This window comes from Barbus barbus (assembly GCF_936440315.1).
Source record: "Barbus barbus genome assembly, chromosome: 47".
In the NCBI taxonomy this organism is placed as follows: domain Eukaryota; kingdom Metazoa; phylum Chordata; class Actinopteri; order Cypriniformes; family Cyprinidae; genus Barbus; species Barbus barbus.
Window position 1 is genome coordinate 15,790,602 of NC_136725.1, and position 26,334 is coordinate 15,816,935.

Below are 26,334 nucleotides of genomic sequence, written 5' to 3' on the forward strand. Positions count from 1 at the left end.
CACACATTTAAACACTCACGTTTATATCACTGCCCTGGGCTGCAGGTGCATCGGCTGGGCTGCGAGGTTGTTATCTTGCTTCTGGAACTGAACCCAGATCAGGTGAATCTTTTTAACTGGGCTGTAGATCGCTGCTTCACTGGATCATACCAGCTCGCTTCAGGGTGCTTCAAAGCTATTGCTACTGTGTGCGGTAGCAGGTAAATAGAGCCTTCGCTATTGCCATGGTCACATTTAATGACATGTTCAGAAAGCAGATCATACTTTTTCTTCTTACTTTTCAGGAATTATCCGTGTGACATTGTGACCCTTTTGAATCTGGTGTTGTTTAAGTCATCTGACACAAGCAGAGAGATTTACGAGATATCCATGCAGCTCATGCAGGTACCTGATGCTTTTTTTTTTCTCGATCAGTTGTTCAGATTTTTACTTGCCTTTCTTGTATTTTCAGTGGCTGAAAGATTTATTTATTTATGCATGTTTTTATATAATGTCAGAAAGTTTTCCCTCCAAAAATAAATAAATAAATACATTGCTAGCTCCAAAATATTTTTTTCAATTTTTTTTTTCTGTGTCATTCAGGTTCTGGAGTCCAAGTTGTCTGTTTACTCAAAGAGGATTGTGGGGCAGAAATCGGGAAGTATCCTGTATGGCACACATGGTCCTTTACCGCCACTATACAGCGTCTCTCTCTTCCAGCTCTCAAATCAGCTGGCCTGCATGTATCCTGAACTCACCCTGCCACTCTTCTCAGGTAGAGTGTGCATGTCTGTGTCTGTGACACACTTACTCATGCTTTACAAGGAATAGCTCTTAGCCACATGTTTGGATGCGTCACCAAACTGTTGCTCCACCAAAAGCAAATAAACACCTACATGCAAAAGAATGGGCCTGGTCGAGTGCACTCTGTTATTGTTCTGCAGCTTAACTTTTGACCTTGCACTAAACCTGCCCACTCATTTTTTTATCCGCAATCATTTCACACATGCAGAGGTCAGCCAGAGGTTCCCCACCACTCACCCTAACGGCAGACAGATCATGCTGACCTACCTGTTGCCGTGGCTGAACAACATAGAGCTGGTTGATACGGGACTGCTTCCCCCAACCTCCAGCCCGTGCACTCCAGAGGAAGAGGCTCGTGAGCAGTCTGACAATCTGAGAATCACCCACAGGCTCAAAGGCAATGGTTGGGGCTCTCTGCAGGCCACCTCACTGGTCCTAAACAACCTCATGTTTATGACTGCAAAGGTGAGAGGTACTACAATTGCGTAAATGGCCAGTTGTGGTAATGACTCAACCCATCCAAATGAAAAAGGCTCAAATTACTGTAGATATCTTTAATATCTCCGTTGAATCTACCAGACTGCAAAGAGGATGAGGAGGACAGGAAGAATTTATTAAATGATTATTTATGACATTTATGCAAGAATTATTGCCTAACATTAAACAATGCTATAATACAGTGCAATGAAAGTGTTGAAAAAGGCCTCTTTAAAGATTCGGCAATCAACTAAAATTTAATTTTTGTTGGTTTTCCATCAGTATGGAGATGAAGTCCCAGGTCCTGAGATGGAGAATGCCTGGAATGCTCTTGTGGCCAATGACAAGTGGAGTAACAACCTGAGAATAACGCTGCAGTTCCTCATAAGCTTGTGTGGAGTCAGCAGTGACACTACACTGCTGCCTTATGTAAGGAAAACACACATATGGACACTCTTTTAATTTTATTAGAACTTTATAATGGACTAAATTTGTTTCAAACTGTTTTTAGATTAAGAAAGTGGTGATATATCTGTGTCGGAACAACACCATTCAGACCATGGAGGAGCTGCTCTTTGAGCTTCAGCAGACAGACCCCGTAAACCCAGTGGTCCTACACTGTGACAATCCACCGTTTTACCGCTTTGTTGCCAGCAACAAGACCTCTGTTGTGGCCTCAGGTGGGGGGGGTTTATCAGCTTTTTTATTTTCAATGCAGTGTCAGAACAAATGTATTTCTTAATAATTGTAAGTTTTTCAGAAGTGAAGATCTATAATCTGTAAATGATTCTAAGTAGTATTCAATTAATACATAATTCAGTATTCAAATTAACATATAGACGCTTATAAATGTAGTACTAGCTCAACTGAGCAGAGACAGTTCTATGGCTTTCGTCCATCCCATTGCAGAACCCTGGGTTGTGCTGTATTGAATGCTTTGAATTTCATAACCCAATGTTTGGTTCTGACCTAATAGTTGTTAAATATTCTGTTTTTTGTTTGTTTGCAAAGGCACAACATCTAGCAGCAATACAGTAGTGGCCGGGCAAGAAAACTTCCAAGATACAGATGAAGCAAAGATCGTCAGAGAGAATGAAGAGAGGTACATATTTTTTATGTAACTTTGATTTCCTTAAAAAAATGGAGAAAGAGGCAGATTTTTTTTTTTTCTTATACACTAAATTCTCCACCACACATGGGCTGTAAATTCTCATCCACCACATATATATACTGTCTAAGTAGGCAGCTACTAAACAGCCAATTAATACGTTAAGTCAATTTTGTGCCCACATTTTCTCAGGTTGAGCAACGCAGCCCGGGCTCATAACCGCCTGGAATCACGCTACAGCAACAGCTCAGGAGGTTCTTACGATGAGGAGAAGAGTAAGTTCTTCATCTGATCTGTATTATGGATGTAGTTATGGACAACTTTACAGTTCACAGAGCCATGTGTGCAACTCCAGACTTTATAGGTTACAGTCAGTAATCCACCAGATTACAAGAACAGAGCAACAGGTGGTTCACAGCTGACACACACTGACACATATGATTTAAGATACATTTACATCATTGTTTTACAGCTTTAAATTTCTAACAGCTGACAATTGTACATGTGACTTACCATTTGGTGCATACTGTATATACCAATAATACATGCTCACTAGAGCATTGCGTCTCCGTATTAAGGAATTCGGTACTGAAATCAAGGTCAGGACGCATGCCTTTGTCTGTGTATTCTCTCATGCATGTGCGTGTCAACTTGTTGTGCATGCGTATTTGTGAGTTTTGGGTGTGGGAGCTGCCAGCTTTTGTCCTGCCTACATACCTGTCATAACAGCTGATGGACAAGTGGCAAGATGGCAGCTCTAATGGAGATGAATGATAAATTAATTGCATGATGCACTCTGAATCGACTCATCACACCAGATTATATGAAGTGACAGACTGAAATTCCTCTTTAATTTAAATTAGTAATGAATTAAAATGTATTAATTTATTGTTAATTTTTAATGCAATCATTTTTAAATGATTATTTAGAATTATTAATTTTGTAGATTAATATAAAGATAAAATAAAATATAATATTTTATGATAGTAGACATTTCAAGACTTTTTTTTTATATTTCCTGATTTAGTTTGGTTATAGACATTCAAATTCATATGATTCGACTGATTTGATGTTAAATTGTATGTAACACTATAGACACATTTCAGAATGTTTCTAATTATAAAGCTTTCTGGAATTGATTGTGATTGGTCAGTCATATAATTCTGTGTATTTTTTACCATCGTGTCCTACATAACTGTGCCCGTTTCACATCTCTTGTATCACTCTGGTCTATTTCTACTTTCTGAAGTCAATATTTAATGGCAATTTATTCAATTATGGTATTTGGTATGGTATTTTGGTTACCCTGTTCACGTTGGTGTCCTGGTAACTGTTTTACTGTAATGCCCAGCTGAGTTTTGACTCCTATTGTGTGTGTTAACAGATGACCCTCTGCCTCCGTATGCTGCCTGGTTGATCAGTGTATTGGAGAGTAACCGACCTCAGCCTCTTCCCATGCCTGTGAACGGAGGCTGTTGGGCCCCGCTGGTGGACTACCTGCCCGAGACCGTCACCCCACGGGGACCCCTTCACAGGTACCACCCAAGCCTTCCTTCTGCTTTTGAATTGCTTTGCATTTTAATGAAGTCAGACTGAATGAGAACGAAGATTTATGAAAGGTCTTAAATGTCCAACCTTCCAACTCTCAAAACATTTACACAGACATACATGGATTTACACCATAAACTCATCCTTACAGAGTTGCTTTTGTTCATGTGCAGTGAATGGATTTTATTAAGCCAATCCCATAAAACCCACTTGTGTTAGTTTGCTCTAGCATTTTACAGCAGTTGCCCACAACTCTGTTTTGTCTACAAGAAAGAAACTGTTTTTCCGTTACCGTGACAAAAGTTCTTACCAGCATCCTTCTGAAGGTTCAATGATTTTTCAGGAGGGAGGTACAGGCGGCCAGACATGCATCAAAGGGTGGTGCAACAACATATTTGGGATTTTTATAAACTATCTGTCAAGTTAATCAGATCTGTGCAGACTCACGCTGACACCTGAACAGTTGGATATACATCAAAAAATATGAGCAGAATTGCATAACAGGAATACCTGCTAAAAATAAACTTCCTTCTTTGTTTTCTGTCTGGATATGCGCAAGCCAAATGAAGAGCCATCTGTCTGTACCAGTCGGTAATTTAATGGATCTTGAATTTAATTAGGTGATTCACAGTCACAGCTGGGCTTGACCCTGTATGCCTTCATTTTAGTCCTTTTTGCCATTTTGATAGATAAAATAGCAAAGAGAGGATGGGAAATAATGAACAGAAGGGATGCAATCAAGATTGTGAAATGTTGCAAGCCAGATTCGAAATTGCATCATCCACATGAGGACTAGGCCACAGTTCAGTATCTTATTATATATGTACATCTTTCAGTGAATGCTGCAACAATCAGGTTAAGTATGTAACACTATTGTTGTTGCATGTTTATGCCGGCAGGTGTAACATAGCTGTGATCTTCATGACGGAGATGGTGGTGGACCACAGCGTCAGAGAAGACTGGGCGCTACATCTGCCGCTGCTTCTTCATGCTCTCTTCCTAGGTAAGCACTCTTTTACTTTCTCTTTCTCACCTCATCTTTTTATCTCACTTTTTTCAGTGTCATTAAAATGTGGAGAACCCCCTGTTCTAGACTGTACATTTTTTTTAGCTAAAAGATATGAGAGCGTTTATGTTTGGATGTCTCTCTGTGAGTACACACTCACATCTTTGGTCTGGCCTACAGTATATAGTGCCCGCATTCTCCACCTTAATTCACCCCAGCAACCTGTCTAAATAACACAGCACAACAATGCCAAAAATTTGAAAAATGTCTGTGATGGAAAACAAGGGGGAGAAGGAACGAAAGAGGGGGCTGGTGAAATGCCATCTACTCATAGCTTATCTCTCTCAGACTCTTGATGTCGTCAGCACCTCCTGCCTACAACGTGTTTCTCTTTATGTCTTTTGACTAGAGGCACACCTGTGATATTTTGGTTTTCAGCCAAAAACATAGAGCACAACAGTGACTGTTCACTTCTTCAATGCCCTTTGTTTTTTACTTAAAAAAGATTTGTAAGCTCAGTAATGGATCGCAACACTACAAACTTTGATTTGAAGTGAAAAATATTTGAAACTTGTATTTAATAAATAATATGAAAACAACATTAAATATTGATTTATAGTATTCAGATATTTTTAGATGCATTGTGGGAGAGGGCAGTTGCTTTGTTATGATTCTTTTGTTCCTATGGAAATGATAACTCCATCAGTGGAATTCTCTGTAGGGCTGTGGTTAGTGTAGTTCTTGATCAGGAATTCACCCTTTGCAGGGAGTTTGTTTGACAGGCGAGCTGACCAATCGTGATGAATAATCTGCCATATTTGTCCAACAAAAAAAACAGTCAGGAGAGCATATCCATGTTGTGAACTTGAAAAATGGTGTATTGACATTTTTGCGTGGTTGAAACGATACCTTCTGATGTTCATTCATGTTTATTTCGTGCTATAACTAGTAAAGAGGCAGAGATGATCTGTTCACGTGCCGCTTGAACTGAGGCGCTACAGCGATCTGTCACGACACATTAAAGAGCCACAAAATGGTATATATTGTTTGAATTTCTTAAGAAATGACAAAATTTGAAAGCTGAGACTTTCCCAGCAGGCACAGGATGTCAAAATAACATCAGGTTGACTTTGGACATGACGTCGAACAGATGTTGCATTTTGGTTGAGAATGAAAACCAGGTTGACGTCAATATTTGATGCCAATTTGACATTGACTTAATGTTGGATTTTGGTTACACAACCTAAAAACAACAAATATCAACGTCTGACATCGGTATTGAACATCAAATTAACATTGTCAATTTGACGTAGAATTGATATTGAATTTTGGTCACCCGACGTCGACACCGAAATTTAACCAAATATCAACATCTTATGACGTTGTGTGCCTGCTGGAAATTTGTTTCAAACCAGAAGTAACCTGCTCTTGTCAGTTTCCTCTTTGCTCCGTGATGTTTTTTTCACTGCGTGGGAACATGATCTGTTGTGTGAGAGCAGCATGGCTTGTTGGATGTAGTAACAGTAACTAAGGGGGGCAGGTCTTTGCGAAGGCTCAATTGAGCATCATATTTAATGAACTTCAAATCACAAATCACAATATATAATTTCTGTGCTCATGGCAAGTCTGAAAATTTGTACAGTTTAAACGTTTGCAAAAAATGCGATGAACACTTGCACTCTATTACAAGTATGCATTGTTACACAGAGCCCTATTTTATGTTCTGTGCTTCTCCTTGGAATGTATTCTGCATGATGTATTATCCGTTTTATGCAACTGTTCAACAGTGGAACACCCTTTGAAAGTAATTTAGTTCAGGTTCCACTTCGTTGTCTTCTTTTCTATTCAGCTCAAATCAGTTGAGTTCATTTACCTGTCCTGCATCTCTGTCCTCCCAGGTTTGGATCATTACCGGCCAGAGGTATTTGAGCACAGCAAGAGGTTACTCCTGCATCTCCTCATCGCCCTCTCCTGCAACAACAACTTCCAGGTCATCGCCTCTGTCCTGTTACTAACCAGAGAAGTCGGCGACAACAAGACCCTCACTGTTAAATCCAGCTACCAGCCCGAATACCTCTACACAGGTACAATCTGTTCTCTACCCAGGATCCAATATGACACAAAAAGACACCAACAACTGACAGAAATAAACATAGACTGTTTATTTATAACATTGCACAAAAAGAATTCCAATTTCTTGCTAGAAGTTTTGTTTTATTTCCCATAAGACCCAAAATCACAGTAAAGTTTCAAATTGTGCTCAGATATGCCAAGATACTAAAGTCTGCAGGAAAAACATCTAAGACAAAGTGAACACTCAAATCAATTGTGGTATATGGAGAGCAACCTATAAAAATTTCCTCTGGGTACGGTCTTTACCCACAATTCCTTGTTTTAAGTACAACAACTGTACAAGAACATTACAGTCATGACAAATTGCACAGCAAGATAAATGCACAAAAAAGAAAACAGAGACTTTGCATTAAACTCATCTGATCTCATTTTGTCACATCACCTGCAGCAAAGAGCAGACAGTGTGAGTATAAGATTCACCTACATTTTCAACACAGCTTAAATTTACAAATGAGGAAGTAGGTAACTATTATGAAGCTAAAGCCCAAGGGTGAGGATTTAACTATCTGGCACAGAATTCAAAGTATTTTTGGCTGCTGTTTGTCTCTTTCACTATAGAAGAGACCAAGGTAATTAGGCCAGACACCCTGCCAAGTCCTAGTTTGCATTATGACTGGCTTTTGGTTTTTCTGGCATTTAACCTTTTATTCTGAATGTCACTGATGTTTCTGTTTCCTTGTTTACTGATACCTGAATAGACACACGTGTGAAAAGTCACTGCTGACAATTAAAGCTTGGAATACAAATCACATTTTTTAGATGTTTTGTCTCCTAATTTAATCGTACAGACATGCAGAGAAGACTACTGGTGAATTTGAAATGGAGAAAAGCCTTATTTTTAAACAAGGCCGCAGACAAAATAATAAGAAAAGAAAAATGTTTGTGTTTACAGATTTATGTTCTGTTTTATAACCTGCATGCACTGTGTAACTAAACCATACTCTCGTCTGAACAGGGGGGTTCGACTTTCTGCGGGAGTGGCAGGCTTCACCAGTGGCAGATTCCGGACTAAGCTCGTCCTCCACCTCCTCTAGTGTGAGCCTGGGAGGAAGCATCGGAAACCTGCCACAAATCACAGCTGACCTGGAGGAGCTGGATGAGTCCTCCACTGAATCGGATGAGAAAACCAACAAGCTCATTGAGTTCCTCACCACAAGGTGTGTGGCAAAGATACAAATTTTTAGTAGTTGTTTCGACATATGTGGACGAAAATAGATTGAAACTCAAATTGCGAGTCTTTTTTCAGGCACATAAGACACTAATCTGATTATCAGAAAATACGATTATCAGGATGACAAGACAAAATGGATGGTGCATCAGCTATCAAATATTCATAAGCTCACACATTCCCTAGTGGCCAAAGATCAAAATATTTTGTATTTTTAAATAAAATTCTAAATAAATTATTCCATTTATTCTTTTAATATTTTAATTACTTAAATTAGTAATTTTTTAAAATTATTAATTTATTTTAAATGTATTTTATTTGTTTCACATTTGAAATTCACATAGGCAATTTTGATAAAACATATTTTCTCGAAACATATTTTTTCAATTTTTTCCCCGGCAAAACTACTGGGCATTTCCCAGAGTCATTAAATCAGGCATTTAGTGAGCAGTAGTTCATGTATTTGTGATTTTGGTGGTGGTGGTGGTGGTACAGTGCATGGAGTACTGTCCTGTCCTTACTCAGGGCTTTCGGACCGCTTTGGTGCCATGAAGACATCACGCCAAAGAACCCCAACTCTAAGAGTACCGAGCAGCTCACCAACTTCCTGCGGCATGTGGTTTCTGTGTTCAAGGAGTCCAAATCAGGTAATTGCCAAACATTTTAGTGCATTTATGCGTCGTGTTTACAGAATGAAATATCCCCTATACATTATATCGAAACAGTGGTTGTTTGATAAGCGACTGATAAGTGTCATGTGTCAGATTTCCATCTAGAGCATCAGCTGAGCGACGTTGCGTTGCAGACGGCCCTCTGCAGCTCCTCCCGCCATTATGCCGGTCGCTCGTTCCAGATCTTCCGTGCCCTGAGACAACCCCTCTCTGCCCATGCTGTGTCCGACCTGCTCTCACGGCTAGTGGAGGTTGTGGGAGAACATGGGGATGAAGTACAGGTGTGCATGAGTATTAATAAACATCCATGCAATAAACGCTGTAATTAGCTCTCTGGATTACTTCAGTTCGATTGGTTAAATGCATTTGGTGGTCAAATAATTCTTAGTTTCAATCTTATTGCTATAATTTTTATCTTTTTGCCTTCCAGGGTTACGTAATGGAGATTTTACTCACTCTGGAGTCTGTTGTAGATAATTTAGCTGAATGTCTGAACAACAGTGAACTTATGGCAGCTTTGACGAGGTGAGAATTGCATGTTGTAGCCTATATATTATGTTTTCCTACCATTTCAACCTAAAATGTTTTATAGCCACAGTACACTACTGTTCCAAAACTTTTGAATGGTATTATTGATAACAATATAACAGGATGGAAAAAAGTATTAAATTATTCATTTGTTTTGCTTAACATATCTGCAATGTCTCTTCCATGTACAGAGATTCCTCTCCAGACTTCCTGGTAAGCGGGAAGCTCAACCCAAACCGTAAGAGCACAGGGCAGCTGAACCTGCACCAAGAGGGCGGCACTAACGAGCGGAACAGGCACCAGCGGAGTTACTCCGTCCCCAAGAAGTTTGGCGAAAGTGGGGAAAACTCATCCTCCAACCCTCCTCGCAGCGCCACGCTGGACCGCATCCAAGCCTGTACCCAACAGGGTCTCGCCCGATCGGCCCGCAGTACATCCTCCAACTCTACCCGTGCCGACACAAGTGTCATCACCGACCCCTCCCACTCCAGTCACCCCGCCAACCTGCTAGCCACCATCTTCTGGGTGGCTGTGTCGCTCATGGAGTCGGACTTTGAATTCGAATACCAGATGTCATTGAGGCTGGTTCACAAACTGCTGGCACGGGTTCCGTTGGATCTGCAGGAGAACAGGGAGAGACTAGAGAAGCTCCAGGCCCAGCTGAGGTGGAGTGGCTTTTCCGGGCTGCAGCAGCTGCTCCTGAAGGGATTCACTTCTCCGGCCACAAATGATCTTACGCTTCAGCTGTTCTGTCAGCTTACACCTGTTTCACGAGTGCCAGTAGTGGACACATCGCAGGCTATAGGTGGGTAGAATGGTTGAGGCACAATTTTAAAACCTGTTCCCATAGGTCTAATATGACTAAACAACTCAAAACCAGTGACAAAAACAGTACTTGCTTTCTACTCCTGTCCCTTTTTAGACTTTGTCAGTTTATAAACTGTGTGTTTAAAGTAGGCTTGTCATGTTTTGTTGGTAGCTTTTGTGTCTGTAAGCTTTTTTTATGTTAATGGTTTCTTTGTTGCTTTAAGTTGTCTTTTTTGTTGTAAACCAACCGACTGGTCTACTTGCCTGTAGCTATTTGCATACTGAAGCAAGACTGAAGAGTTGATTCTAGTGTCCCGTCAACAGAAAACAAGATGTTGAAACACTATTTTATTACACTAAACCAAATCCTAAAATCCAAGCTTACTTTTGTTTTAAAATCTTGTTGTTCAAATGTGTCTTTACTCTCATCTATAAGAGTAAAGGCTGCTCAACCTGATATGCTTTTACATTGTTTTACTTTGAAATGTCTGTGATATTTAGCTGCTTTCTTTTCACTTCTTTTCATGTTTTATTCTCTGCCTGCTCAGGTTTTCCTCTGAACGTGCTTTGTCTGCTGCCTCACTTGGTGCAGCACTTCTGTAGCCCTACGCAGTTTTGTAAAGAAAGCGCTGAGCGGATCGCACAGGTCTGCCCCGCCTCCTTTTCTCTAAACTCTCCTATTACGAAACACGCTCAGCACTTCATTGACATTTACATCTGAATGTGAAGACAAACTTGACTCGTTCTCAGCAACTAATCCTGCATTATATCCAATGTCAGAAGTGTTTTTTTCTAGACTTATTAGGCATTTAACAAGACAGCTGACTCACATCATGCATACTAAGTATTTACAATAAAATCTCAGCTAGTGTCCATATTACTGCAGCCTTATTTAAATCACAAAGCACAGATCAGTAGTAGCACACATATCTAACTGTATATAGTGACACAACTGACCACAATAAATAATTAGTATTACACCATATAAGTATAAAATTATCTAATGAGCACTCAAATGTTTAAATACCTACAATATGTAATTTATGACTGTTTCTGGTGTGTTTTATAGGTGTGTCTGGTGGAGAAAGACAAGAACACTAAACTTTCTCACCTAGCTCATGTAATGACTCTATATAAGACTCGTTCTTACACCAGAGACCCCTTCTCGTGGGTTAATGTGGTCTGCCGCTACCTGCATGAGGCCTTTTCAGACATCACACTCAGTCTGGTGACATATATGGCTGAGGTGAGCTGTCCTGATGCTTAAATGTCCAAATATAAGCTACAAAATGATAGATATGCTGCAGCTGATATTATATGTGAAGAGCACCCTTTTAATACCAGCTCTCTTCATAGTTGCTAGATAAAGGATTACCCAGCATGCAACAGCCCCTACTGCAGATCATCTACAGTCTGCTGAGCCACATGGATTTGGCAGGAATTCAGGTCAAACCTTTCAATGTAGAGGTGCTAAAGACCATCGAGAAATTTGTACAGGTGAGATCCTTCTGTTGAACCACTTGATTTAGGATTAATCTAGTCATTTGTAAGAATTTCAGTCTCATTTTTCATACCAATGTATGTGTCCTCTAGACGGTTCACTGGAAGGAAGCTCTGAACATTTTGAAGCTGGTTGTTTCCCGCTCTGCCAGCCTATCCCTGCCGTCCTACACCCATGGTGATTTAGCCCACCTGGAGGTTAGCCGTATGATGTGGGATGGCTCATCTAAAGCCCTGCCAGGAAAGACAATGGAATTCCATTTTGACATATCTGAGGTACTTTACAGAGTGCACACAATACATTTTGTTGTTCAATTGTTCACATGCGTGCTTTTTTTTTCTTTGCTGTAGGCAAAAACAATGTTAATGCTTTTGAAAATATCAGTTTTCAGTTAGATTATACAACACAGGTTCTCTGACTCATTCCCCTCTTCAGGTGTGGCTGTGTTGTTGTTTTTGAACATGCATTGGTTATCAGATCCCATGAAGGGCGCTGCCTCTTTTCCTTTGTTTTTGGTACATTTTAGACCAAAGGGAAGTCACTCTCAGCTCACTTTCAGATGGAGAAATGGGGATAATAGTCAACGGAAGTTTGCGTAGATGTGTTTTGACTGCATTTGTGATTAATAACCGCTCTGAATAAAGTGTGGTTGAGATCCTGCCTCTCTGAGGGTTTCAACTGCAAGCTAATAAACAAGAGGATGTGATGTTCTTATAGAGCAAGTAAAGAAAAAGTGACTACTTTTTGTGCGATGTTTGACACTGAATAAGTTAATGAATGTAAAACCTAAAACAATCTTAGGTTAATCGGAAGCTAATAGTAACTGTAGAAATATATCCATTTGCATTCAGCTGGTGCAGGAACCACCAGAAGTGTTGCTTTCTCCAGGTATAACAAAGACAACCTTGCCGTTAACTTTATGTATGATTGCCCTCTTGTGGCTGCATGCACTACTACAGGAAACCCTCAGTTCCTAGAATTGAGTCCTTGCCTCTGGTCCACCCTGATGAAAGTACTGATATCCTGTCCAGATGTAGCATGTGCACAATGATAAGGAGTTCAGCAATTAGGCTGTTTTTCCACACATGCTTGTTTATCTACAGGAAGGCTGTGACTCATGGGTAGTGTGAGTGTGAGTGTCTACAAACTGCTCAGAGCCTGTTGTTGTACTGGAGTGCTTATGTTTGTGTAGGGGGTTTCGTGTCTATGTTCAGTCTATATAGTAAAATCTGTTTGTTTTTAAATTAGTTACATGTGTATTGTGTGCATGTATGTGTTTGTGTCCAGACGCCGGTTATTGGCCGCAGATATGATGACCTGCAGGGATCAGGAGGGAGAGATGGGAAAGCCCGAGCGATCGGAGTGACCCGTAGCACGTCCTCTACCTCTTCAGGGTCCAATTCAAACACCGTCCTGGTGCCAGTCAGCTGGAAACGACCACAATCATCACAGGTGACAAACATTTCATGCTGTCATATTAGTCAAGGTACAAAAGAGGATAACTTAATTTCATTCTCGAGCTGCTTTAAACGGTCTTTTAGCTTCCTCTTTGTTCCTGATTACATTAAATCAGAGTCTGCTTTTTCAACTGGCATTTTCCTTTTGTTTAACAGAAGCGAACAAGAGAGAAGCTAGTGAATGTTCTATCACTCTGCGGACAGGAAGTTGGCCTCACCAAGAACCCATCTGTACGTCCTTACTGTCACTGTTGCTTTATATGACACTTATTGCTTTGGTCTCATAGACTGCAGGGATAATAGATTGATTCTGTGATTATTTTATTTTAATAAAAGCCCTAATTATTGTGCATCTAATGCCATAAGAAATAAAGAACAAGTCTAAGTCTTACAAGGCATCTTAGTAACTGCACCGTTGCATGATGCTTTCTTTGCATACCCAGACTCCATGCTGACTCCACTGTCATGTTTGTTTGCCTCAGGTGATCTTCTCATCCTGTGGAGATCTGGACCTCATGGAGCATCAGCCCAGTCAGGTGTCCTCTGAGGATGGGACCCGGGAGGACACCCTGGATGATACAACATCAGAGCAGCAGTTCAGAGTCTTCAGGGACTTTGACTTCCTGGATGTAGAGCTGGAAGATGGAGAGGCGAGTACAAAATCTGATCGTTTTTGTCTCACACACATCTGGAATTTTTACATTACAAATCTGTTTCATTCAATAAAGAAATTGATACTTCTATTCAGCATGGATGTGTTAACATGATCAAAAGTGACAGTCACAACATTTATAAGGATTTCTATTTCAAATATATGCTGTTCTTTTGAACTTTCTTATATATACTACTGAAGAACTGTTAAAATGTTGATTTCTAAATACTTGACTATCTCTGTAGGCTTTATGTCTCTAACAAATACATTTGCAAACTAAGAACTGATTCCTTCCTTTTCCTTTAAAAAATATTTTGGTTAATGTAATTGGATGTCATGTAAATCAGTTTGGTTCCACTATATTTTTTTAATCAAATTGTTAAGTGCAATCAGAACTGAAGCTAGAATCATAGAATTAAATAAAAAATTACAGTCCCTACTAACAAAAACCCTTTGTCTTTCAGCTTCCTTTCTTTCCTTATTCTTTCAGTTATTTCATTTATGATCTCTCTGGATAATGAGATAATACTTTAGCCGATCAGAGACTGCCTGACTAATGTGCCCGTTGCTTTTACTCTGGTCTTTCTCACTGTGTGGCTAACACTCTCTCTCTCTTTCTCTCCTGTGCTGCCGTAGGAGCTGCAGGTAAGAACAGCTGTGTTAGTATGTGACAGAGGATGGCTGAGATCATGTTTCCATACCTGTGTCATTCATGTAGGCTGTCATCTGCCATAGGCTGCTGTGGCTTAAGAGATTAGTGGTTTTTTATGTTTAATATATGGATGTCATATTACATACTGCAGAACTGCATGTTAGCAGCATCTCATTGCAACATTTTTGTTTCACAGTAAATCATTCCTTGCTACTTCAGTTAGATAACTATTAGAATTCAATTCAGATTGTTTTAAATACTATTGTCAGGTCTAGGACCTAGCAGCGTTCTTTTTGTGTTGTGTTGTGTTTTGCTATGCTTCTCCTAGCCTACAAACCTAGCCTACAAAAGATGTTAGGAATTTACTTCTTTTTTTTTTTTTCAAAGTCAGAAACATTTTCAGATATTTGGTCTATTGTATTTACTATAAGTTTGCATGTGTTGTTAATTTTTGCATGATTTATTAGAAGTGTGTTATGTCTACTTCCTTGGGCCGAAGAGGCCAGAATAGTTTACACCCAACTCATGCTACAGTATGCAGCTGTTAAATCAGTGTGTGTTTGTTTTAATAGGGTGAGAGTATGGATAACTTTAACTGGGGAGTGCGCCGGCGGTCTCTGGACAGCACAGATCTGACTGAGCTCCTGGAGGAGAGCCAGCACTCCGACATCACCCCCTGCATTGGCCTACACGACCCCCAACATGACTCTGATGACTCCTCTGAGGAAGAGTCCAATTCCACTAGCCAAAGCCTCTCCCATTCTCAACTAGTATGTGCTATCTATCTATCTATCTATCTATCTATCTATCTATCTATCTATCTATCTATCTATCTATCTATCTATCTATCTATCTATCTATCTATCTATCTATCTGTCTGCCAAACTACCTACCTACCTGTTCTATCTGTTTTAGTTTGATAGTAGTTTTCTAAAACTGGGCATTTTATGATTTCAGACCATGAACCTCTCCCCCTCAGAGGACACCAATCATACAGACTCTCTGTCCACTTCCTACGACACTACATCAGCTGACCCAAATTCTCTTAATGCTGCTACACCTTGCTTGGGAACATCACTACCAGATGACCACATCATGCCGCCCGTACGTTTAAAATTACATTAAGCTCATTAAAACTTATTCTGCAAGGGTGCAAATATAACCAAACATAGAACCTAGATCTACTTCATCATGTAGTTTAAAACTATTACTGGCATGTTTGTGACTAATTTAGATTTGCTAATGTGACACCTCATATTGAGTTAGGGTCACACAATATTGAATATTAATAAACTATTTTTGCATTAATGTCTTATAATGAGTGTATATTGAACAAAGACTGTAGATATACAAATACATTGCACTCCTATTACTTATGAATGGGAGAAAATATAATGCGCAATATGTCCTGCCTTCTCAATAAAAGAGCCAATCGCCAGTTGGTAAAGTCATCGTGTCACTTCTAACAACACTGAAGACCACTTGACTCTCTCCTCTTGCCTCTCTTAAAGGGGTCATATGATGCGATTTCAAGTTTTCCTTTCTCTTTGGAGTGATACAAGCTGATTGTGCATAGATAAGATCCCTGAATTTACAAAGACTAAAGTCTCAAAACCAAAGAGATATTCTTTATCAAAGTTAAGACTGTGCCACGCCCCCCTAAAATGGCTCGTTCAAACACGCCCCCACATCTTGGCGTCAAGATGTGGAAGTGTTTGCATAATGCAGCCCAAATGTTCACGCAAAGAAAGAAGGCATGGTTTCAGTAACCACAGTAGTGTTGATGAAGCTATGTCAGGGAGACGCTGTGTGTTTGTAGGTGAAAGCAAAAGCACTTTATATGGCCTTCTGAAAGATGCATTTAGGATCATTAAGATTACTTACAACAGAACAGCAGCACATTTTATGAACGACCGTTTCGTGAACCTAGGGGAGGAGGTAATTCTGACTTTGCTATGACAATCTGGCGCTTCTGAATCAGCTACTGTATGTTTTGTTATTCGTTTAAGTATTTACGATTGACTGTTTAAATGCAGAATTTTGCGCGTCGTGTGTGTGTGTGTGTAAATGTGTGTGTGTGCGCGTTTTTATGACAAATGAGGACATAAATTTACACAGGTATTACAAGGTGAAGGTGACTTTTCAGGACATTGACCCATGTCCCCACTTTTCAAAACGCTTATAAATCACACAGAGTGAGTTTTTTGGGGGGAAAAGTAGAAATGCACAGTCTCCTGTGAGGGCTAAGTTTAGGTGTAGGGCAATAGCACATACAGTTTGTACAGTATAACAACCATTACGCCTATGGGATGTCCCCACTTTTCACAAAAAAAACGATTATGGAAAGGGGCGTTACATTTCCGATGCGGCTTGTGGTGTTCGGCCAATCACAATACACTGTGTCAGCTGGCCAATTAGAGCAGACTGCGCTTGTAGGAAGGAGGGGCTTTGTAGAAATCGAAGCGTTTGAGAGAGGCGGGGCATAGAGGACTTACAATAATGTACAGTATTTGAAAAATAATGTGTTTTTTGAACAGTAAAACATGTTAACATATTCTGTTACACCAAATACACAAAATAATGATCTTTGAAAAAGAATCATATGACCCGTTTAACTCTTTTACTGTAAAGAATTTCTCATCTTTTGAGTTGACCTCTAGGATGGAGTCTGCAACAATAAGAACAAACACATTCACAGGAAAGAAGCTCACCAGTGATCTTATCTTCACAGGTTTTACCAGAAGACGAGGAGTCAAATGTCCAAGAGGACGACTTGCCATTCGGTGCGAATGAGCTGCCAGTGAGGTTTGACTGTGGCTCTAGCACTAATCTGGACCTTCCTGCAGAACAAAACCGAGCTGTAATCAACCAGAACCCAAACTCCCTGCCCAGGTGAACATATCGGTACAGTTTTATATCATTAGACTGTTAACTGGCATGGTTATTGAAGGGTAACCACCTTTCTTCCGGTTTCAATAGCTACCATTTTGGGGAGGACCGAGATGATCTGGATGAGCTGGGCTTTCCTCCTCCACCCTCCCCCTTTTTCTCTGCCATCCTGGCAGCATTTCAGCCCACGGTGTGTGACGATGCCGAAGAAGCCTGGCAGAGTCACATTAACCAGCTGTTGTGCGATACGGATGGGTCTTGTGCTGTCTACACCTTCCACATCTTCTCCACAATGTTTCAGGTAAAGTCACCCTTTATATGTACACAGTCCTGTTTGACAATTGACATTCATATTAGCTATTTAGAAGTCCAAAAGTAGGTTTTAGCGTTGTTAAAATGTATTTTTCTCTACAGAACATCCAGAATAAGTTCTGCTCCCTGACCAGCGATACTGCCAGTTACCTTGGAGATGGCCTGAGGGGAATTGGGTCAAAATTTGTGCAGTCATCTGAGATGTTGGCCTTATGCTCAGACTGTCCCACGCTGTATGTAGACGCAGAAACAGTAAGTGGATATTCAAAGTTGATTACATAAAGTCATGCCTCAGGGACCTAACCTAAATAATAGTTATAAACAAGCAGTCAGAAAGAATTTTTATGCTAAGTTTTGTCTGTTCTCTTGTAGATTGTTTCACATGGGCTTCTAGAGAAGATGAAGTTCAGTGTTCTTGAGCTGCAGGAGTATCTGGACACATATAACACCCGGGAGGAAGCTGTCGTCTCAGTAAGTCATTCTAGCCTGCTAAGCTTCTCATACAGAAGCAGTGGAAGCTGCTATATAGAGCTGCTACAGAATTAAGTAAGACCTCCAATCATGAGACTTAATAGAGGTGTGCCAATATGTCTTTAAGTGATCAGACTCACAGGATGGAGAGTAAAAGAGGCAAAACATTCAATCATCTTGCACTGAAAGAGGTATCATGCTCGTATCATCTGCTCTCCTCTTTCAACAGTGGTTGCAGAACTGTAAGGCCACATTTCCAAGGTATCCTGATGATGGTGTGATCACCTGTCAGCCTGGAGACTCTGAGGAGAAGGTGAAAATAGCTACATATGCCCTTAAAAATTAGCTCTTCCATCTTGCCTCTGTTTACATGAATGAACACTCATAATACGTACACAATAGTTCCTGTTAAATCTGTACCTATTATGTTATTTAATGGGTCATATACACTACATTCAAAAGTTTGGGGTTGGTAAGATTTTTTAATATTTTTGAAAGAAGTGTCTTATGCTCAACAAGGCTGCATTTATTTGATCAAAAACAGTAATATTGTGAAATATTATTGCAATTTTTTTTTTTTTTATTTTATATATATATACAGTATATATTATTATTTTATTTTATTTATTTATTTTTTTTATTTTTTTTAATGCTGTTTATTCCTGTGATGGCAAAGACAAATTTTTAGCAGCCAGTTCTCCCGTACTCAGTGTCAAATGATTCTTCAGAAATCACTCTAATATGCTGATTTGATGCTCAAGAAATATTTATTATTATCAATGTTGAAAACAGTTGTGCTGCTTAATATTTTATTTTATATACTGATATATGTCAATGTACTGTATATTAATGTCAGTACAAATTTCTTTAAAGGAATACAATTTTAGAAAATGGCAATAATTTTTTCCAAAGATTTTTGATGAATACAAAAGTTCAAACGGAAAGCATTTATTTAAAATAAAAATCCTTTCAAACTTGTTTTTACTGTCACTTTTGAACAATTTAATGCATCCTTGCTGAATAGAATTATTCATTTCCTGCTGACCCCAACCATTTGAACGGTAGTGTATCTATCAAAGCAATATTTAATGTAATATTTCCTCACTCCTCTTCTTCTTGTCACGCTGTGCACCTCCTTATCATCTTCTGCATGATTTATATGGCTTGGGTTCTGGTTTGGGATTGAATGCGACTGGCACTAATCCTCTAATTATGTGGATGGGATTTCTGAGCATAGTGGCACAGTCTCACGAATTGCATGCTGGTTATTAATGGTGTCTGTTTCTCCCTTCTTCAACTCTTTCCTGTTTTATGACATGCTCTACAGCAAATGGAAACTCTGGCTGTAAGTTTAAAACTAAAAACTGTTCTCTTATTCATCAGTTAGAGCGAGTGATCTGTGCTTGCAGCTTTATAGATTCAGTTCAGCTTACCTGCAAGCGAGCGTCTTTACTTGCATGATCTTACACAAACTTATGCTGAATAAACACACTTTTAAAATCATGTAAATGGTCTTAAGACTACAGAAGTAAAAGTTAAATACTGAGATTTATTTTTATTGTTTAATGCATATAGGCATATTCATTGATGGATATTAGAGTTGTGTATTTAATCTTAGTGGCTGTGATTATGTATGATTCCTATATTATGTCATGTGACTAATGAATCTGTATCATCCACAGCAATTGGAGTTGTGTCAGCGACTGTACAAACTTCACTTCCAGCTCCTTCTGATGTTTCAGTCCTACTGTAAACTCATCGGACAAGTAAACACCATCAGCTCTGTGCCAGAGGTACACAGTACACCCATTACCCCGCTGATACACTTGATCTCTTTTTGCTTTATTTAATCAGAATTAGAATTGATTCTAATATTTTGTAATGTGAGCATTATTTAAATTAGCCTGAAAGAGGTCTAAACAAACATTGTGAATTTTGGTGACAGTTTGGACATTTCTACAGTTAGAACAGTAACTATAGACACTTGTTCTGCGTCTGTGCTGAAAGATGTGCAATACCAATGCCGTATCATCTAGCTAAACCTAAGAAAATATGTAGTGCATCTTTGAAAATTTAGACTTTGAAAATAAATTTCTTTGGCTGACTATAAAATTAGTCACTAGCTGGTTGAATTTTGTTCATTGAAAACACTCAGTTCTGATCGTGTGCTTTCAATCTGTAGCTGTGGAACATGTCTCGTGAACTGAGCGATTTGAAGAATTGTCTGCGGCTAGCGGAAGCCTCATTAGCTGGCGATCAAGAGGACGGGCAAAGGCACGGCTCCCAGTGCATCTTCCCCAGCTCAGAAGCAGCTGTACAGGCCATCCTGGAGTGCCTGAACAACAGCGAGTTCTCTATGGCCATCCGCTACACTCAAGAGTGCAGGTGAGATATCACACCACTAGAGGGAGACAGAACTCTATTTATTGTGTAGTATAGATTTTTACATATTATCAATGTTTTGTAAGTTTAGTTTTTGTTCACTCTTCATTTATTTTATTTTTAGTATTGTTGCTATTTGTTTTAGACTGTTAATGTACAACTATTTAAAAATGTTAACATTATTTTTTTTTTAATTGCTAATTGCTAGTTATTTTTTTATTGTTACCATGTATCAGAAACTAAAATTAACTTGTGGCCATTTAAATTGTATTGTAGTTATTAGTAGTGGAAATCTATTTAGTTATATTTATTTATTTTTAAAATGAATTTAGTTTTTATTTTTAATTAAGTTAATGTTTTCAATTATTTTAACCAGTAACACTGGTGTGTTTAACAGCATATTATTTTTCGTTGTGGTGTTGAACTTGATACTGAGAAGCATGGAATTGTACTGGTATTGAAATTTACTAAACGTTATTCTACTTTTTAGACGAATGTGGCCAAATGACATTTTCGGTGGCAGCTCAGAGGATGAGATCCAGACTCTCCTCAATGTCTACTTCCGCCACCAAACTCTGGGCCAAACTGGCACTTTTGCCCTGGTTGGCTCAAACAAGGATATGTCAGAGGTCTGCACAAAGATCATGGAGCTCAACGGAGAGATCCGGGACATGATCCGCCGCGCTCAGGGGTACCAGGTGATCTCATCCAGCCTCCTAGACTCCAGCGTGTCCGGCGTGAGTCTCTGACAGGAAGCCTGCAGCACCCCAGACCAGTCCTGGCCTGGACCGCCCCACCACTGGATTCCTCCATAGTCACCCAATCTCTCCTGTGCCAGCCCTCATCCCACGACCCTCCCCTCCTGCCACCCGCTCCAGGTCAGATCCAGTGTGACGTTTGGGAGTGCTGCCACCCTTTTGAGGGTGTAACTCATAAACTTATGCCCTTCTTAGGGAAACTTGCACGAGCATCCTTGGCTGTACTGAATAGGAAGGAGGTCCTGAGAGTGAGCGTGTTCTCAGGTCCTCAAATGTGCAGTAATAATGGAGAAACGGAGCTGCTCCTGCGAGATTCCTTGGAATGAGCCACTCAAACACATTTTTTAATTATTGCACTATGTTGACATTTTCATGTTGTGAACCATGAGAAGAAAAAAATCCTGTTTGCTACTGAATGCAATGCTGCATTTTTGGAAAGGAAGCACCCAAGTGAGAACTACCACTTGGTTTGTTTGTTAACGTGGGGAATGTGCAATGATGGATCATTGAAACGGATGCCTTTCTACTGTAACTGTTCGAGAATGTCTTTAAAAGCGATCAGGACATGCTGCAAAACTGAAGATGGAACGACACAGGATACTGTATGTCTTCGGTCATCGCCACAATACCTGTAACTGTTTAAAGCGGAGAGCTTGTCTTTGTGAACCTGTCCATCACTGGCGTACTGCTAAATATCAGCCTCCGCATCTGCACACAGAGACACGCTGACATTTAGCGATTTGTTCTTACAACTGATAAGCTACTACTGCTGAAGCTGACTCTACTTCAAGTGCTGATATGAGATTGTTTGGCTGCGTTTCAATCAACGTCCTGCGCTCCACCGTACACAGGCTCACATTTAGGGTAAATTTTCAGTGTTGAAAATTGTTCTTCGTCAGTTGCCAAGCATGCATTATTGTATTTATTAAAAGTTGTATTTTATTAAAATGTTATTTGTATAAAGTCAAAAAGGCAGGCATCACGTGGAGATTAGTGTGTCACTAGTGCATGCCTAGAGAGATTGCACATTGTAAAGCCTCTTTGGGAAAATTGTCTTTTTTTTTTTCCCCTCACGGTGTAAATACTTAAAGCTTTTGTGAAGTAAATTGTGCTTCTTGTTGAGATTCTCCAGTTTGTCGTTTCAGTTATTCTGGCATCTGCAGAGTTCAAGAAAAAGAGTGATTTTGCACTGGATGCAAGTTATAGCAACAAAAAAAAAAAAAAAAAACATTTGTTTTTATGCAAAAGAGCCGTGAAACTTATTCAGAGTTTTATTCATGTACACATGATCTTGAGCAATATATGATCAGCAAAGATACTTGAAGATCTGCGTTTGTCGACAAGTGTGGTTTTGGATTCGGTTGATTTTAATTGCATGGAGGAAAAATGTCTTCTGTCTGCAGAAGATTATATAGGTTTGGATTGAAATAAGTGAACTACAACATTGGCTTTAAGAGGAAAAACAAGAAAACAAACCAGTGGGCACTTCTCTTGCGGAACACAAAAGATGTCATTTCGGGAGAAAACGAAAAAAAAAAAAAAAAAAAAAAAAAAATCCAAAGAGCGTCAGCTCCAAATGACTGGTCAGAGGATACAGTGGAAGTCACTTTGGAACCAAAACGGTTTAGCTAGAAATGCGTCACAAAACACCCTTTATAAAAAGATAAAAATAGGAATAAGTGACTTCATTTCTCAAACTACCCCATTACAAAGAAGAAATACTCACACGGACACTGGTATTATGCTGCAATACTTTATTGGTTTATAAATTTATATATTGAATACAAAAATACAATACATCCCACCAGAGATGTCGCTTGAGCCACCAATGCAATTCTAAAACAATTATAGACCTGAACAATCAGACTATGTACTTGAAACTGTAGATGGTGTCACAGGAAAGGCCTTTGCCCTTGCAGCGGCCGCACAGATCCTGGCGGTGAGGACGGCGCGTGTCAATGTGTCTCTGCTTCCGTTCACAGCAGCAGCGAGCCTTGCAGCAAACCTGGTGAAACAGAACATGGTCAAGTTTTACCAACAGCTTCAAATACAGTTTGAGGACTCATTACCTGGCACTGAATGGACTCCACCCTATACGGATTCAGTCCCGCCTGGCACTTCCTGCAGTTCTGCTTGAAGTACACCTGTGGAAATGCCATTTGATTAGGTTTAAGTCTTAAGATTAGAAGCTTGAAAAGTCAAAAACATTTTACCTTGGAGGTTCCCGAGATGCACCACACGAACGCACTTTCCCATCGAATATTGCACTTACTGCAGTGATAAAATCCATATTTCTGCTCCAGAAACTAAACAAGAAATAAAATGGTTAGAGTTGTCGTTATCTTTATTAAAAGAAAACCGCACAACACATGGTTTCTGCCGAATTTACATTTGCATGCGGTTTAAAAAGAAACAAAACTGCCTTAGTTTACCTCATTGAATATTCATGATACCGAGGAGTTGAGTGACAAATACAAAGAATAAAAGTACAATAAAAATGAACGAAAAAGCCATCCACAACATTTTCTTCACTTTTGCAAGGTTCAAGGTGGTAGTGGGGGGAGGGGCATAGACAAGTCTAGAATCGTCATGAGTTGTATTCACCCAATCAGCATTGAGCGTCAACAGTTACTTGCATATTTATGAGGTCTGCATTTATTCGGCAACTAACCAAGTGAAAAGACCGGGAAACCGACTAGCTAGGATTCATAGCTAACTTGAAAGTGCCACTAATTTAGTGGGAAGTTACGGTTGCCATGGTAATTTCCCCACAACAAACCTGAAAGTTTGACCGTTTATTTCGCTGAATCACGGACTTCCCCTGTAGGGTTTCGTTGAGCGTCGGTTCATCCGGTTTATACTTGTCGTCGTCGTCGTCCGTCTCCTTGCTCTCATCCCCTTCATCACCCTTACTTTCACCGGCAGTCGTGGAGAAGGAGAAAATCCTGCGGTCGAAGACAGGAGAGTAGATGGCGACGGGGCGGGAGAAGCGCACGGAGTTGACAGGTGTGCTGGGCAGGGTGTCTTTCAGAGGGCTGATGGACGGCGTCCTCGGCGAGTCCCATTTATCACCGCGATAAAACAGCGTTTTGTGCCCTAGTGAGCATTGAACGGTGGCATCTACCTTTGGGTTGACCTGCACCCCAAACTCTCTCGTGTTGGCCTTGCGGAGGCGCGGCGTTAGGCTCGGGTTCACTTGAGATAATATTGCTTTTAACTGCGCACGCTTATAAAAGTCGAAATAATCGGGGGCGTCTGGCGCAACATAAAAACTGTTTCCCTTTTTGTTCCAGTTCTGTTGCTTAAATTTCCCGTTGCCGGGATAAAAGGGGAAATAGCCAGGGTTGCCTCCAAAGTTGTATGGTGTAATGAGAAACTCCTCCATTGTGGCGTGATCATGAGTAGCTAGAAGCACGGCAGAATATTTATTTTCTTCCCGAGAACACGCCTTAATTGGCGCGACCTAATTAGCATTGATCACGTGCTGAAGTGGCTCAGGGAGCAATTGCGGATATGACGCATTAGCAGGTAAAGATCGATCTCTCTGCATTTTTATATAAATTTGGCTTTACAGTTGAAACTGCTGTCGAGTATTTGACATGACAACTCAACCCTGATTGTATTTTTAAAATAACAATTTTACAGTGAATTTTAGAGATTATCAATCTAATGTTCTTAACTGAGAGATAAAGATATCATGGAATATTTAAGTTTTTTTTTCATCACACCAAAGGACAAGGTGAATTATAAATGTAAATATTTATAAACTAATTAAAACTTGTATTATATAAATCAATATACTATGAAAATATGTGTATGTATAAGCATTTTATTTTTAATAAATAAATAAGGTGATTAAAATAGTGAAATCTTACATTTTCTTTGTTTCATTAAAGATATTATATTATATTTTAACCTAAAATCTTGATCAAATGGTTATAACTATAGTTCATCCCAAAATGAAAATTCTGTCATTAATTACTCACCCTCATGTCGTTCCAAACCCGTAAGACCTTCATTCATCTTCAGAACACAAATTAAGATATGTTTGATGAAATCGGAGAGCTATCTGAACCTCCATAGACAGCAACGCAACTGAAATGTTCCCAGGTCCAGAAACGTAGTAAATACATCGGTAAACCAGTCCATATGACATCAGTGGCTCAACTTCAGTTTTGTGACGCTACGTGAATACTTATTTTTTGAGCAAAGAAAACAAAAATAACAAGTTACTCAACCATTCTTCTCCCCGAGTTATGTCTTCTGCCATTTTAGAGAGTACCCAAGAACGTTTTTGACGTAATCAGCGTTGTTTACGTTCGGGGGAAAAGTGCGCGCATTAATTGTTATTTTTGTTTTCTTTGCTCAAAAAAAAAAGTATTCTCGTAGCCGAATTTACATTTGCATGCGGTTTAAAAAGAAACAAAACTGCCTTAGTTTACCTCATTGAATATTCATGATACCGAGGAGTTGAGTGACAAATACAAGTATTTGTAAAATAAAAGTACAATAAAAATGAAGTTGATGGACTGATGTTACATAGACAATTTTACCGATGTATTTACTACGTTTCTGGACCTGGGAACATTTCAGTTGCGTTGCTGTCTATGGAGGTTCAGATAGCTCTCCGATTTCATCAAAAATATCTTAATTTGTCTTATGGGTTTGGAACGACATGAGGGTGAGTAATTAATGACAATTTTCATTTTGGGGTGAACTAACCCTTTAATTGCATATTAATTGACAAAACCAGATTACTGAATAGTCTCTTCTTTTACAGACCCTTTTACTTGGTGGAGATTTGAATAGCAGTAATAATTTGTCCGGTATGTTGCTAGGCATTCAGGTAAGTGGAGAGTAATAAAACTTGGATTTTAAAAGCCTCTTTGCCTCTGTTATGCAGTTTATGAATGGCAAACAGAGAGAACTAAACTAAAGGTTTACTAAAGGCCTTACATTTTAGGTTCACTATACTGAGCTGTTCAATCTAGGTTGCATTACTTTTTATGATGAGGAGGTCATTTCCTGTTT

General features: G+C 39.5%; 2 protein-coding genes across 2 annotated transcripts in view; one reads left to right on the top strand and one right to left on the bottom strand.

Annotated features, from left to right (window-relative positions):
- Positions 1 to 22,424, top strand: part of LOC306866161 (protein furry homolog) — a 48,136-nt gene extending 25,712 nt beyond the window's left edge. Inside the window, exons 29-61 of the mRNA XM_079411226.1 lie at positions 46 to 200; positions 285 to 384; positions 583 to 754; positions 992 to 1,248; positions 1,543 to 1,689; positions 1,772 to 1,940; positions 2,272 to 2,362; positions 2,561 to 2,643; positions 3,753 to 3,903; positions 4,816 to 4,919; positions 6,821 to 7,006; positions 8,011 to 8,212; positions 8,749 to 8,870; positions 8,988 to 9,175; positions 9,325 to 9,419; positions 9,614 to 10,227; positions 10,778 to 10,875; positions 11,299 to 11,475; positions 11,586 to 11,726; positions 11,823 to 12,005; positions 13,018 to 13,182; positions 13,344 to 13,418; positions 13,670 to 13,837; positions 15,064 to 15,261; positions 15,449 to 15,595; positions 17,223 to 17,383; positions 17,471 to 17,681; positions 17,795 to 17,944; positions 18,065 to 18,163; positions 18,393 to 18,476; positions 19,846 to 19,956; positions 20,346 to 20,548; positions 21,036 to 22,424. Of these exons, the coding sequence (XP_079267352.1) occupies positions 46 to 200; positions 285 to 384; positions 583 to 754; positions 992 to 1,248; positions 1,543 to 1,689; positions 1,772 to 1,940; positions 2,272 to 2,362; positions 2,561 to 2,643; positions 3,753 to 3,903; positions 4,816 to 4,919; positions 6,821 to 7,006; positions 8,011 to 8,212; positions 8,749 to 8,870; positions 8,988 to 9,175; positions 9,325 to 9,419; positions 9,614 to 10,227; positions 10,778 to 10,875; positions 11,299 to 11,475; positions 11,586 to 11,726; positions 11,823 to 12,005; positions 13,018 to 13,182; positions 13,344 to 13,418; positions 13,670 to 13,837; positions 15,064 to 15,261; positions 15,449 to 15,595; positions 17,223 to 17,383; positions 17,471 to 17,681; positions 17,795 to 17,944; positions 18,065 to 18,163; positions 18,393 to 18,476; positions 19,846 to 19,956; positions 20,346 to 20,548; positions 21,036 to 21,294 (5,466 nt within the window). The 3' untranslated portion in view covers positions 21,295 to 22,424. The remainder of the gene's footprint in view (positions 1 to 45; positions 201 to 284; positions 385 to 582; positions 755 to 991; positions 1,249 to 1,542; positions 1,690 to 1,771; positions 1,941 to 2,271; positions 2,363 to 2,560; positions 2,644 to 3,752; positions 3,904 to 4,815; positions 4,920 to 6,820; positions 7,007 to 8,010; positions 8,213 to 8,748; positions 8,871 to 8,987; positions 9,176 to 9,324; positions 9,420 to 9,613; positions 10,228 to 10,777; positions 10,876 to 11,298; positions 11,476 to 11,585; positions 11,727 to 11,822; positions 12,006 to 13,017; positions 13,183 to 13,343; positions 13,419 to 13,669; positions 13,838 to 15,063; positions 15,262 to 15,448; positions 15,596 to 17,222; positions 17,384 to 17,470; positions 17,682 to 17,794; positions 17,945 to 18,064; positions 18,164 to 18,392; positions 18,477 to 19,845; positions 19,957 to 20,345; positions 20,549 to 21,035) is intronic.
- Positions 22,425 to 23,044: 620 nt separating this feature from the next.
- On the bottom strand, positions 23,045 to 24,821 carry LOC306865361 (zygote arrest protein 2.L-like). The gene is made up of 4 exons (XM_079409920.1): positions 24,083 to 24,821; positions 23,517 to 23,609; positions 23,373 to 23,447; positions 23,045 to 23,308 (listed from the first exon to the last, which is right to left on the bottom strand). Exons 1-4 carry the CDS (start codon positions 24,686 to 24,688, stop codon positions 23,165 to 23,167), a joined length of 918 nt encoding a protein of 305 aa, XP_079266046.1. The 5' UTR covers positions 24,689 to 24,821; the 3' UTR covers positions 23,045 to 23,164.
- Positions 24,822 to 26,334: the final 1,513 nt, after the last annotated feature.